Source organism: Podarcis muralis, chromosome 4 (genome assembly GCF_964188315.1).
Source record: "Podarcis muralis chromosome 4, rPodMur119.hap1.1, whole genome shotgun sequence".
Lineage (NCBI taxonomy): Eukaryota > Metazoa > Chordata > Lepidosauria > Squamata > Lacertidae > Podarcis > Podarcis muralis.
Window position 1 is genome coordinate 38144785 of NC_135658.1, and position 14574 is coordinate 38159358.

Below are 14574 nucleotides of genomic sequence, written 5' to 3' on the forward strand. Positions count from 1 at the left end.
GCTAGAACAATTTCTATTCTTAGCTATTCTTATCTGTAAGCTGTCTTGAGTCCCTGTTGGGGAAAGAGACGGTGTATGTATGTATGTAATTAATAATAATAATAATAATAATAGCAGCATTCATGATCCCCAGCAACTAGTATTTAGAGACTTACAAGCTCTGATACTGAAGGAAATCTATAGCCATTAATAGCTTTATTTTAGATGGAAATAACTTTCAGTTATTTCCTGAAGTTTGGACCACAGCAGTAGTCATCCGTATATTCAAAAAGGGCCTTACGTGCAATGCGGCTAGTTACAGACCAATTAGTTTGCTACCTGTAATTAGCAAATTATGTGCAAAGCATCTTTACAATAAGCCAGTTGACTGGATAACTGATGAAGCTATTCTTGCTGAAAAGAAGCAGGATTTAGACAAGGCAGATCCATTATAGACCATTGCTTTGTACTAGCCCATTTTATAGATTTGTTATGATTTGTTTATAGTATTGTTAAGAAACCAGGTGGTGTGCTACACACAGCTTTCATTGATCTGAAAGCTGCATGCGATTCAATCTCTTGAGTAAGACCATGGGATAAGTTGAACTCTTCAAGTATAGATAACATATTGTTGTTCTTGATTAAATGTCTATATAAAAGCACTGCTGAAATGCATTCCTCTACAAATGGGCAGCTCACAGGATCTGTACCAGCTACAAAGGGAGTTAAGCAAGGTTGTATCCTGGCTCCAGCACTGTTTAATTTATATATATATGATATTGTCCAGAGTTTAACATCCCCAGAGTATCATGCCCCTAAATTGGCCACAAAAGCCATCTCTGTATTATTTTACGCAGATGGTGCCATACTTCTCTCAAACAAAAGTGGATTTAAAAACATTGCTGAAGGCATTCTCAGGATACCACCAAAGAGAACAGCTGGCTCTGAATTACAAGAAAACTAAAGTCATGGTGTTTTCAATAAACTATAGGGCCTATAGATGGCATAGGAACCAAAAGTTGATCAAACAAGTTAAAGTTTTTAAATACCTCGGCCTTATTTTTCAGTCAACAGTGTCATGAGGAGCACATCAGAAATATGCAAAGGAAAAAGCATTTAGTATTGTAAGATTGTCATGACAGCACTTGGACTAAAACTGTCAACCAAAAGCTTTACAGTGGTATCTCGGGTTACATACGCTTCAGGTTACAGACTCTGCTAACCCAGAAATATTACCTCGGGTTAAGAACTTTGCTTCAGGATGAGAACAGAAATCGTGCTCCGGCGGCACAGCAGCAGCAGGAGGCCCCATTAGCTAAAGTGGTGCTTCAGGTTAAGAACAGTTTCAGGTTAAGAACGGACCTCCAGAACAAATTAAGTTCTTAACCTGAGGTACCACTGTACTTTTCTGGTTTATCACCACAACAGTTATTAACACTGGGTTTCATTAAAGCAAATAATTTAATTAGACAGTGCCTATATATCAAGCAACAGAATAATTTGGCCACGATAAGGAAATTTTATCCATGGTATGATTATTTTCCACCTAGTCATTTTGATACGTTGGCACCCTATTTGCTAAATTTAGCAATTCCAAAATACAGACACGCTTTCACTTATGTAAGATTAAATACACTGCCTTCAGCTGTACTTGAGGGTCAATTTAAAAAATCCCGCTGGAAAAATGGTTATGTCCATGTAGAGATGGCAGTACTGTATTGAATCAGTAGCCCACGTGCTTCGAGCTTGCACTCTTTATAAAGATTTGAGGAGTGAGGTTATTCCCCCTCTACTACTATCCATACCAGGTTGCTCAACCATTGCTACTGTGTCCTTTATTCTAACAGATCAAGATAATCAGGTGGCAGCAAAAACTGCTAAAAAACAGGAGCAATTAGAATAAGATTATTTGAATATTGATGCCTAGAGTATGTATTTTGTATAGTTAAGTTTTTACCTCTATCTTCAGTACATTTTATTTTATTTCTATGGCTAGTGGCTGATGCAAATATTCTTCTTCTAACCTTCTAACTTTCAAAGCCACCAGAATTGGCAGCCATTGCTACATCTTTTAGAAGAAAATTTCACAGCCTCAACTTTCACTGTGTGAATTAGTACGTGCCTCAGTCTGCCCTAAATCTCCTGCCATATGGCTTCATTGGCTTCATTTGTAGAGAAAAGAAGAAAAACATTCCCTACTTACTCTCTTTACTCCATGCTTATCAGGTACAGGCATCCCTACACATGTTCTTTTACATGGGTCACCACGAAATAAATTTAAAAAATTGATTGAAACAGTACTCCTTCCCTCCTTCGGTGCTGCTCTTGGTTGCTCGCTGCAAATTAATTCTCCTTCAATTAACATCTCCCAAAAAACCATTTCCCCCTTCCAGGTAACCCCATTTCCCTCCTCCATATTTTCTCCTCTTTCTTGACAGATGGACTGATGGCCTGAATCAGTAGAAGGCAGCTTCTCCTATGTAATTGTCAAGTTGTGGTAGAGAAGAGATCAGCCTGGCTCCAGCTATTTACAGTCACTTGTCGAAAAAGCTCTCACCCTTCTAACCATCAAGTAGAGCTGCATCTTAACTGACACATGCCCCGAGGACAGATGCTTCTAGCTAGTGCCAAAGGGTGTAGAGTGCTTGGGGATCATTAGGAGAGCATTTGGGGGAAAGATGTAATTCATCTGCAGTTGTATTCGAGCATTAAAAAGCAATGAAGTTTCCTTCAGCATTTATGAGTTCTGATAAACCAAATTCGGATGAAAACTGTCAAATCTGGCATTTGAATGGGTGGGGGCATTGAAAGAGCAGGAAAGTTGGTAGCACTAGCAAATAGATAAGGAAATAAAATGAGCATCAATAATATAGATCTTTATTATTACAAATTTATTTGGTTTTTCAAATTAAAAATTTACAGTCACATATCGAACATATAACAGAAAAACAAGATTCCAAGGAATCTCCTGGACTTCCCTCCTCCCCTTTGTGGGTCCTATTGTTAATCATTTCCTCCTGCATCTTATATGATAATCCAAATCTTCTACAACTCCATTGTGCCCAAGATTCACCATTAAGTGATATTCCAATCCTACTAACAGTTTTAACTGTTTACAGTGGTTTTCAAGATAGGTTATAAATTTTCCCCATTCAACAATATAGATCTAATATATACTTTACAGAAAAGAAATCCAATTTTACATAGTTGCTTTATTCATTATTGGTAATGTGGTGGTGGGGAGGGAATTGCCCAGCATATGCCAGTTGTTTTCCTCCTCAAATTTAGAACAGAGACTCATCTTGGCCATTGGCTGCACAAAATATTCTAATCCTATGAAGATGATGGACTTTTCGGAGCTAGCCAACCTGACCGGAAGAGTCCGTGACCAGGAGGAGGAAGAATATCAAGAGGAATGAAAGAAATTCAAAGACTATTTAGTTAAATATGTTAAGATAACGTAAATAGAATTACTTGCGAGTATCAGATTGGCCTATGATTTAAATATGTGATGTTGTAGAATACTAGGGATAAAAGTTAAAATGAAAAGAAAGAAAGATGTTCATGGACTAAGTAAATTTTATGTGAAATCAGTTTTGGAAAACTGCTACAATGATTTATATGGAAACTCAGCCAGGGGGATTCGAGAAAGTGACTTAACAATGATAACAAAAGTGGAATTTCTACAGTCAGGATATATGTTTGTTTGTTTGTTTTTTGATGTTTGTGGATATGTTTGTTATAAATTTGGAAAACTAACAATATTTTTTTTGAAAACCCCCCAAAATATTCTAATCCTAAGGAAAAGCAGTTAGCTTAAAAGTACTTCCTAGAAGCTTAAGCATTTCCTTGCAGCCCCTACAGCCTACAGCCATGATCCAGTCAAGGTTCACCATTTTCAGGTCTTACTGATTTTGGTGGAGGATACGCGATGTATGCACAACACTTTTATTTATTATAGTCATATTCCACATTTCATCCAAGGAGTTTAAGGTGACATGCATGGTCCTCCCAATTTTATCCTCCCTCAAACCCTGTGAGGTAGGTTAGGCAGACAGTGATTGGCCCAAGGGCATCCAGTGAGCTGCATGGCCAAGTGAGGATTTGAATCCTAGTCTTCCAAGTCGTTGTCCATAGGAGCCAACTCATTATGGGCTGAGGTCCCTTCGATCTCCCCAATATAATATGTGAGGCTATCCCCCCAACCAGATATTTAATTCAAGTTGGCACCCCTGTCCTAGTCACGAGACTTAAAAGCACAGGACCTGTACTGATGCACTATAAATATATTTCACTCATAAATTATTTTTCACTTGTGAACCCCTCTACTCATTACTGGAATTCAAACTGAGAAAGCAACTTTTAAAAAGCTCTGCTCGACTGCAAATTTTGTGACTTTTGAACGAAATAAATATTTACTTTAAAATCAAGTTATGATTGCCGTGTGCTGGCCTCTTCTTATTCTCCTCCAGAAATCTATATTCACACAAATTCTTTAGTTCTATTTCCTGCAAAATAATCTACATTTCTCCAAATGCAAAATTGTTTAAACCCGTTTCTGATCTCTCTCATGCTTATTCTCCCAAACAGCCTATGAAGAAGTAAATCAATTCCCATGAAACTGCATGAGAACTCATGGCTGAATTTTGGTCAGGGAGATAGCTAGGCTAGAACCTTTTCCCCTAGACGTTCAGTTTTCCATGTACAGATTTGTACATCGAAAAGATTTGCAGGAGTGCTCAGGGAACTCCTTTATTAGTGGGAAATATCATGTTTGCTCTCACCCATCTAAAGTACAGTCCAGAGACAGATTTATCACCTCAAATGCTTCTTATGAGAAGTGCCTCAATGATCGTAGAGAACAGCTGCTCTTATTCTTTAAAAAAGGAAGCTTATTTTATCACCAGCACATAACAAGTGTAGCTTAAGAGAAAGTGAGGTGATAATTTCATATCATCCAATCATGCCTGTGTAAACAAAACATTTGTGCTTTAAATTATATATTAAACACACACAAACACAAGAATCCAAATATTTTTTTATTTCCCTTCCCAGAGACAAAACACAACATTTAAAACAATATTACAAAAGGACAAATATAAGCCTATAATAAATATTTTATTAAAATGACAAAAGCCACTACGGAGATGAAGACAATAGATGCAGTTTTCGGAAATGCAACTGATGACATTAAGGCTACATGGTTAAGCGGAAGATTAATACTCAGGAGCTTAAAGTTTAAATGTATTTGCTGACATTTTTGGCTAACTATCGCTGTACATTAAGTGGCATTAGTACAAATGGAGTTTCAGAATTTAAATGTCTCCAAATATCATTGGCTCTTTTATTAAAATACATAAGGGACATACAATGTAGTATATTTTAGCAAAATACATGCCTGTGCCTTCACATCCTAAGTTAAATATAAAATGTATACTGTATTCCCATTAAAGTTAATTACTTTTAAAATACTCAGGCAGTGCTTGAAAATGTAAACTCTTTTTCTAAATGTAGCAAAATATGGCTATATTTAAAAATATTCAGGCAGTGCTTGAAAATATATAAACTCTTTTTCTAAATGTAGAAAATACAGCTATATAAATATTCTGAAGTGTAGAGAGGAATTATATGAAGAACAATTAACAGCAACCAAGCGTGATCTCTAGATAAAAATGACAAATATTTTCAGAAATCTAAAGAATTGAAAGTAAGTGGAACTAAAAACATTTAACACTGGAAAATAAAACAAAGCTTAATGTATATACTCACATATTTACTAATTCCTAGAAACTATAAATTAATACTCCAGAATTTTGGAGCCACATGCTAACAGGGCTAGGACATTTCTGTTTTCACAATTCATTTAATACATTGTAGTAATTTAAAATATATGCATTACTTTAAACACCTAAATCAAGGTTTTATACATTTTCCTTCTAATCTCTGGGTGTGTATGTTAGTCAATTAGGTTGTATATACACGGGTTTTAAAAGAGACTAAAATTCATACTTGGAAATTTGCCTAAAAGTGCAACATCACCTACCCTAACCCAACTCTTATTATCAGTGACAGTATGTGTATCAAAATTATCTCAAATAATTTATTTCAAAATCAGGGCCCCCACAGCAGCTGATTGCTATGCGGACATTAGTGTCAACATGAGCAGAAGTTAGCTTGCATCCAGTAAAAAGTTTTCTTCTTTTTTTCTATATGTAACAATACTTGAGGCTTGCATTAAGTTTTGGTTGGCCTGTGAAACGCACCACCAGATAACCAAATTCTATAAACTGAGATTCACAGCTTCTGCATTTAGTTTGCCACCACTTAAGCTATGTATCATTGCTATCATATGAGAATGTTTGTTTAGCTCTTCCTGCTGGACTTTGACCAAAGCTTCCTTTTCTTCCAGTCGTCCTTCCAGCTGTGACTTCTGAACTTCCAATGAAGATGCCTAAAGTCGTATATTAAGATACTATTCAATCATATTTCTCCAAAATGCATATTTGCCATCTAGTAAATTGGGTGAATCCATACATCACAACAAAGAACAGTTAAGGAAACTTTATTGGTTTGGTACCTAAATGGACAATCCATGGGTTATGACTGGACAGAAAATTGGAATCAAACCAAGCTTTGAGATGAGGTTTTGGAAACCGTGGTTCATGCTAATTATATTTTGGGGTAGCAACTGCCCTAGAGACTGTTGCACGATGGAAGTAGGAAATAATTTATGAATCATAGTGCAGAGAGAATAGTGTGATGCTTCAGAAAGAGTCTGGTAGCAGCTGGTGGTTGCAAGTCCAGAGCAAACAATAAATTGCTGGTCAGAAAAAAATCACCATACTCAGCTGATTCCACACATGAGATGAGGGAAAAGCTGGAAGACACAAGATGTGCCTCATGTGACCAGAACTAGTGACAAAACTGACTGTCAGAAGATGCTGACAAGGTGTGCATATCTATCTGTCAGTGGATCACAAAGAGAGACCACAAAAGGGGATACACAAAGGTGTACAATGCCATGAACAGGAAAGGGAGAGTTCAGAAAGCAGAGGATGCAGTGGACTTGGTAGGAGAGGGACAGAATGTACATAGCAGGGAACACAATCTGCGAGACAGAAGGTTTTGGCGATTCATTGGCCAGCAAGTTGAGGAAGATTTACTAGAATATGTTAAACTACAGGCTGTATTACTGTCCCTCCCCACTATGAAAATAGTAAGGCCTTATTATCTTTACACTATGGGTTCAGAATTGGAAACACCATTGCTCTCCACAGAAGGGTCAGTGATAAAATGACCCATCAGCCTCAACCAGCATAGCTAATGGTCAGAGATGATGGGAATGGTAAACCACAACTTCTGCACCACCAGTTTCCCAACACCTCAATCCTTCCCATCCTACATATGACTATGCAGAAGCTTGTCTTATTGAGTTCAATGAGGCTTACTCCCAGGTAAGCAAAAACAGCATTGCAGCCACCACCTACTCCACTTAGACAGAAATATTTCTTTGCAACTTTAGTAACTAATTCCTTGATACCATTAGAATTTTTCTAAAATGACAAACTCCAGCAGAAAGCTTACCTTAATGCTCAATTCTTTTCTTGCTTGTTCCGTTTTACTCAATTCCTTTCTAAGGATGTCTACAGTCTCCTCCATATCTGATTTTTCCTTCTGCCTGGCTTTAAGTTTTTCTTCCTGAATCTTTACTTTCTGTTGCAAATCTTTTGAAGAATTTGTGAAAGAAAGAAGTTTGGGTTTTTCTTTTTGCCAATTTACAAAACTTCTCTAAAGCGACCACTGAAAGAGTTACACCACAGTGCCATCTACTGAGCAAATGCTAATATTTTGTGCTCCAGAGTTAAGTGATTGCCTGCCTAAGCAGATATACATCTTTCAGTTGAGACAATTGAGTTCAAAGGGGTAACACAGAACTTTCCCCCATTAAAGTATATTTAGCTTTTTTTTTAAAAAAAATGTGTCACCTGTGCTTTTTTAAACAAACATAATTTACTCTGAACACACAATGGAAGCTGCTTGCACCTAACAGGTTACTGTAGCTACAACATGACCACCTTATGACCAGTAAACAACCACCACAATGGTTACTGCTGTTTCGTAGACTGCGAGCAGGGACATACTGTTCTCAGGCCAAATGAAGAAAGTAGTTGCGACATCTGTACAAACCTGTGCTTGTGACTGTGCATCAATAAGGTGACTGTGATGATTAATGGGAGTTTCCCAAAGTAGCAGCAGAAAATACCCATGAGCCATTAGAGGCATGCTACACTTGCATATTTGGTGGTTTATTTTGAGAGTTTGAATCTGGGTCTAAATGAGAGAACATGCTGTTCTTCAAACATCAGCAAAGCCCAGAGCAAGCAAAGGAAATTGGGTAAAGTAATAGTATCATAGTGCTACAGAGCTGTAATTGCAAACTCCAAAGCAAAAATGATAGGATCACCCAATCTGTTGAAATAAAAGGTAGGTCTGTGTATTTAAAGATGGTTCAAATGTAGCATAGCTGGAGAAAAACATGTTCCAGGTTTTCTCTATAAAGCCAGACTCCTGATGAAGCTAATATAGAAGTCAGAACTAACTTACTTGATATTTTCCCATCTTTCTCTTGCAAATGTTTGTGCAATTCTTTTCTATGCTCTTCTGTTTCTAGCAACTGACTGACAGTTCTGAAATATTGAAGGATACAAACATTAAAGATCTTCCAATGGAAGAAACATGAGAAAATCGCTCCCCTTATCATTAGTGTCATATTACAGCAACATTTGCCTATTGTTCAGTGTGATTACTAAGAAAGTCAAATGAATTTTTCAACTTTATTTCTTCCTGCATTTCATTATTTCTGTAGCTATTGTAAGCCAAATAGTATTCCTCCACATTGTCAATTGCAGAAAAGGGACATAAATAAAGCAAAGTACAAACAAAACAAACACCCACCACAGACATTTGCAAACAAAACACCAAGTATTAGAACTTCCTATGTGAAAACAGGGAAGATACTATTTTTAATTTAATTGTACTTACAACATCCCTGTAGATTGAGAGATATATATATATATATATATATATATATATATATATATATATATATGTTACTTAACATTCAAACACTATGTATTTGAAACTCACACAAGATAACCACAGATCTTATCTCTCTATTTAACTGAAAACAAGAACAAGGCATTCTTCTACCCATCACCACCATGAACGTCAACTGGCATTTCCCACCCAATAATCATTTAAGAAAATGTTAAATGAGTCTAATTCTGAGATACCTATATGAACACATGGTTTCAATTCTCGTTTGTTTGGACAGGAGCCAGGAAATATATATAATTTATCAGATAGAGAGTTGGAGCAATGTGAATTTGCTGCCTTAGAATGGAGAGGTGAAGGTATACCTGATTTTCACCCTGCATCCTCTTTACGAAACTCTTACACATAATTCCCAAAGTGGGTTACGTTCTGGGGTTTATGTTCGAGTGACCCATGTGCATAAGTGAAAATCACATAAGTAAGGAAGTACCCTCTAAATGCCCTCTCAGCCGCTTTCTCTCCAAAATACTACTCTCCCAAAATAAAAAAATACAGTGGTACCTCAGGTTACAGACGCTTCAGGTTACAGACTCTGCTAACCCAGAAATAGTACTTCGGGTTAAGAACTTTGCTTCAGGATAAGAACAGAAATTGTGCAGCGGCAGCGCAGCGGCAGCAGGAGGCCCCATTAGCTAAAGTGGAGCTTCAGGTTAAGAACAGTTTCAGGTTAAGAACGGACCTCCAGAACGAATTAAGTTCTTAACCCAAGGTACCACTGTAATGTACCAAAAATATCCACAACTGGAATCGAAGCTCTGGGACTGGATGGAAGACATGTGAGAAAGCTGCTGCTGCATGCAACAGCTATGCCTCTAGTCTCTTCTCCGTGCTCACAGAAGGGTCTCCTTGAAAGCCACAAGGACTTTCCAACTGTCTCCAGCCATTTCTGGGTTTGAATTTAATTCTTTTAACTTTTTCCCAGTGCCACGTGTATACATAGTAGCAAACAAGTGGGGGGGATGCCTGCAATGTACTATTCTGATTTCCAGCAGAATTGTATCTCTAATGTAGACCCAAACCATCATCAAGTTTTGTTTGTATGCTAGCTTTGCATGGTGAACCACGCTCAACCATGTCCCCCCCCCCCCCAATACTCCATTCCACGCTGTTCAGGAGGGGCCCCAGAAAGACTTCAGAAGGTGGTGACAAGGAGCGGACAGGAATGTCCCAGTTTGCAAGTTTCCTTCAGTTCGCAGCACTCAGGAGCCAAATCATTTTATTTTATGTAGTTCTAAAGGCAAATAACTGGACTATCTTGCATTGTTGAGTTTGTTGGAAGAGCTGTATTAATTTTTACTATTCATATATAAATATAGTCAGAAGGAAAATGAAACATTCTTGCCCTTCCACAGTTTTGAAAGCTTTTGTGAATGTGGGAAATGGGTGAAGTGAGAAGTTGAAAGTCTTGGTCAGAAGTGTCAAACAACTTCAAGTTGTGCAGTTGACACAGATTCAAAATGATCTGCAACGAATTACACCAGAGATTAAGCTTAATTAAATAAAAAAACCCCCAAACCCACAAAAGCCATAAACAATAGTTTCACTTTTACTACACAACTATATGAACCTGCTTGATTATCATCTTCATGATTGTTCTGTGCATGGAAAGGCAGCATACAAACCCTTTGAAAAACTGCAAACAAATCATAATACACTTCAGAATGTTTCCAAGTATGTTAAAAAAAAAAAAAACCCCACTTGAAGCAGTTTTGATTAAAAATGAAGGTTTTCATTGAAACATAGCATCCTTTTAACTTAAGGTAAGAACTGAACTTACTTGTCGTTCTGTTGCTTGAGAGATTCATTCTGCCTTTTAATGGTCTCAAGTTGTTTGTTCAGAGAATTACACATTAGCTGCAGGTCGTTATATTGTTTTTCAATGGTTTCATGCCTAAAAAAAGGAAAATATTATTATTAAACATAATTAATTTGAAGCGCTTTTCCTAAATGTGTTCTAGTAACATGTGCCAAAGTTCCTACTTTCAAAATTACTGGATTTGCTAACAGGTGTGTTGACAGATGTGCAGCTTTCAGTATAAGCCTTAAAAGAGGAGGTTATACTGAATCATGATCACAGATTTCAAACATTTGAAATTGTGATCAGGACTTATTTTCGCGGTTATGCTAAAAGGCAATTCATGGCCTAGGAACTACTGCTAATTTTCCATGTATATACAGCAAAAAGAAACCTAGTTAGTATGAAAAAGTCATAGAATTGGAGATTTGGAAGGGTCATCTAGTTCAACCCTCTGCAATGCAAGAATAAGAATAAAATTTTATTTATACCCCGCCCATCCCGGTTCAGAAAACTGGGCTCTGGGCGGCTAACAACAAATTTAAAACACTTAATTGTAACACATAGCTAAAGAACCCCTAACAGATGGCCATCCAACCAACCTCTGATTAAAGGCCTCCAATGAAGGAAAGTTCCTATTAATGTTCAGTCAGAATCTCATTTCTGGCAATTTGAAAGCATTGGTTCAGATCCCGTCCTCTGGAGCAGCATGTGACAGCCCTTCAGATATTCAAAGATGGCTATCATATCACCTCTCAGTTTCTCTTCTCCAGGCTAAACATGCCCAACTCCCTTAACTGTTCCTCATAAGGCTTGGTTTCCAGACTCTTGATCATTGTAGACACCCTCTTTTGCACAGGTTTCAGCTTGCCAATGTCCCTTTTAAAGTATGGTGCCCAGAAGTGGACACAGTACTCCAGATAGGATCTGACCAAAGCAGAATAGAGTAGTACTATTATTCCTTTGATCTGGACACTCTACTTCTGTTGATGCAGTCTAGAATTGTCATAGGCTTTTTGCTGCTGTATCACACTGTTGACACGTGTTAAGCCTGTGGTCTGCTAACCCCTAGATCCTTTATATGCAGCTGTCAAGCCAGGTGTCCGTCCGTCCCCATCCTTTACTTGTGCATCTGATTGTCATTGCTTACATATTCCTGCCTAACCTTACATTTGCCCCCAGTGAAATTAATTTCAAATTCATCACCAAGGACTAGCTTATTTTCTGGCAGCTGTGCCCAAGTGTCAACACACAAACCTGCTTTTGACAAGTCCTGTTCAGGTGTTCAGCCTGACCAGCCAAGGACAAAAAGTGTGTAGGAGTCAGATATATATATATGTGTATGCCAGCCCCACCTTCAACATCTCCATGTGCACCTCATTTCACCCTCTACTCCAACCTTTGTGTGAAGTCAGAAGTGGAGAAGCAGAGCTGGAATCCATGTCCCTAGCCCTCTACATATCTGAAAAGGGCTAAAGATTGCAGAACCTAATTTGTGATGCCAGTTCTATAGAGGTGGAAGGTGCAAGAAGATGTTGCAACATAGTCTCACCTCCTAATAGAAGCACTCTTTTTCCTGTGCTCTGGGCAGCCTGGATATTTCATCCCACACCTCAAATTTTCCATTTCCATTCTCAAACTGACACTTTGCATTCAGACACTGCTGGGAAAACTTAGCCTTCCTGGGCTGTTTGGTGTGGAGAAGAATTTGCACCTTCCTAGTATCCCCCCCCCCCCCCCCCCGCCGATGCTTCTATGCTGATACCTCTCTCTTGTTTCTCGGTGGCTCCATTTCATCATAGTTCTCTATGAGACAGTTGCAAGCAAGCAAGGACAGGAGTTACCAAAATAAGTTCTAGCCGAGATCAACTGTTGCCACCTAATTCTGCAAGCTGCCCTGAATATATAGATCAATCTGAATAATCTAATCTTATGAGACAAACTTCTATCCATACGTGTGAAGTCTTACATCAAAAATCACATTCACGTCTTACAACTAAGGCCTAAATTCTCAAAACCACAGGTCATGGCTCATAGGCATTACCTGCTGTTTCTAGAATAAGAAGTGGTTATAAACACTAAGCCCCTTACCTAAAGGGAAAGTGTCCCGTCCCCCCAAGACTGACTGTGCACCAGACTTGATCCCATGTTGTGTGCTATGAAACCCATGCTCTGAATTCCTACTGTTGGATACTGTGGTTTTGGTTTGGCATCTACCAGATGCCCACCTCCATCCCTGCAACAACCACTACAACTTTTGCAAGCCTCACACATATCAATTTTGGAAAATGTGCATATTTGTATAATCATCAAGTACATAAGGTTGTGGGGTTTTTGTTGTTTTGCTTCAAAGACTCATTTCTTCACACATTTTTCAAGGTAGCTTAACATCTTACTTTTGAAGAAGGTCAATGGAAGATCTTTTCAGTATCTCATGTTCCTCTGCTATTGTCTGTAGCTTCCTATTGTGTTCAAAGAGCTGTTCAATATCACTCTGTGCCCGTTCAGATTCTACTTGCTGTGCTTTCAACAATGACTCAAGTTCTTCATTTTTTCGTTCAGTTTCCTTCAACATCGAAGCAAGCGTTCTAGCCTTTTGGAAATACAAGGAGAATGTATTTTACTAGTGGCTTATGTTTGCTGCTCCATTCCATAGCTCACTTAAGGAACACTATCTGGTCAATGAGAAGTCTACATTCCATCAGTAACTTCTGAAGGGCACCAATCTATTCTTAAACTGGATAAATGTTAAAATTCTAAGGCTTTAGAAACATCAAGTATTGTGGACTGCAAAAGGATTGCAGTTATGCAAAAATTTAATATCAGTATTGATTCCACCCCCACCCCCCAAGTAAGTATAACCTAGTTTTCAAAAACAAGGCATACTGCTGATGTACAACAAGCTTGCAGTGGTAGCTATGAGCAGACAGCAAATTAATTCTTGTGCAAATGTTTGCTTTACATACCTCTGACTCAGCTTGAGCTCTCTGGCAACGGTACTGGGCAATAAGTCTATCAGCTTGAGCAAGTGCTAAAGCCTTTGCTTCCAAAAGGTCTTGCAATCTAGTTTCTTTGGACTAAAAGAAAAACCAGAAGCAAAAGTAAATTGAAATACAGGTATGGACAAAGCAATCAGATGAAAAATTGTGCATATTAAACATGTACTCACTGCTAATGCAGACAGTTTCTGCTCATACACATCCATTATGTCAGACACCCTTACATCAGTGGCTGATTCTTTCACCTGTGGAAAATGTTAATAGCATAAGCTATGACAGAATCTTTCCTACTTGGACAAATGAAAAGCTCAACAAAAGCAACAAAAAATGACTACTATATTGGCAGATAACATTGGTTATCATCCCTGTATTAACAAAACAGTAATATAAATTGTTAAAGGATTTATATAGAATCCATATAAATATATTTGTGCTTTATGCTCTGGCTGCAAGAGAGAGGGCTAGACAGTATTGCAATAAGTTGTGCGGGAGATTCAGAGGTCTAACAGAAGTTAAGCTAGGTATAAGCTAACATACTTTTTAAATAAATTCTGACTGCCTTTCTTCAAATCATTGATCACTTATTTTATGTAATTATTGTATACCGTATGCTATAATTTTCAGTGTGGCAAATTGTGGTGGTTGGGATTGTTATGGCCTTTGGTTACTACAATAAATTTTTGATTG

General features: G+C 37.9%; 1 protein-coding gene across 2 annotated transcripts in view; it reads right to left on the minus strand.

Moving 5' to 3' along the window:
• Window positions 1-5005: 5005 nt before the first annotated feature.
• The window catches only part of CIP2A (cellular inhibitor of PP2A), a 28493-nt gene continuing 18924 nt past the window's right edge, over window positions 5006-14574 (minus strand). For both annotated transcript variants that reach the window (XM_028726720.2, XM_028726719.2), the window contains 7 exons: window positions 14058-14132; window positions 13855-13965; window positions 13285-13481; window positions 10871-10984; window positions 8584-8666; window positions 7564-7703; window positions 5006-6430 (listed from right to left, as the gene is read on the minus strand). In XM_028726720.2, the coding sequence (XP_028582553.2) occupies window positions 6260-6430; window positions 7564-7703; window positions 8584-8666; window positions 10871-10984; window positions 13285-13481; window positions 13855-13965; window positions 14058-14132 (891 nt within the window). In that variant the 3' untranslated portion in view covers window positions 5006-6259. The remainder of the gene's footprint in view (window positions 6431-7563; window positions 7704-8583; window positions 8667-10870; window positions 10985-13284; window positions 13482-13854; window positions 13966-14057; window positions 14133-14574) is intronic.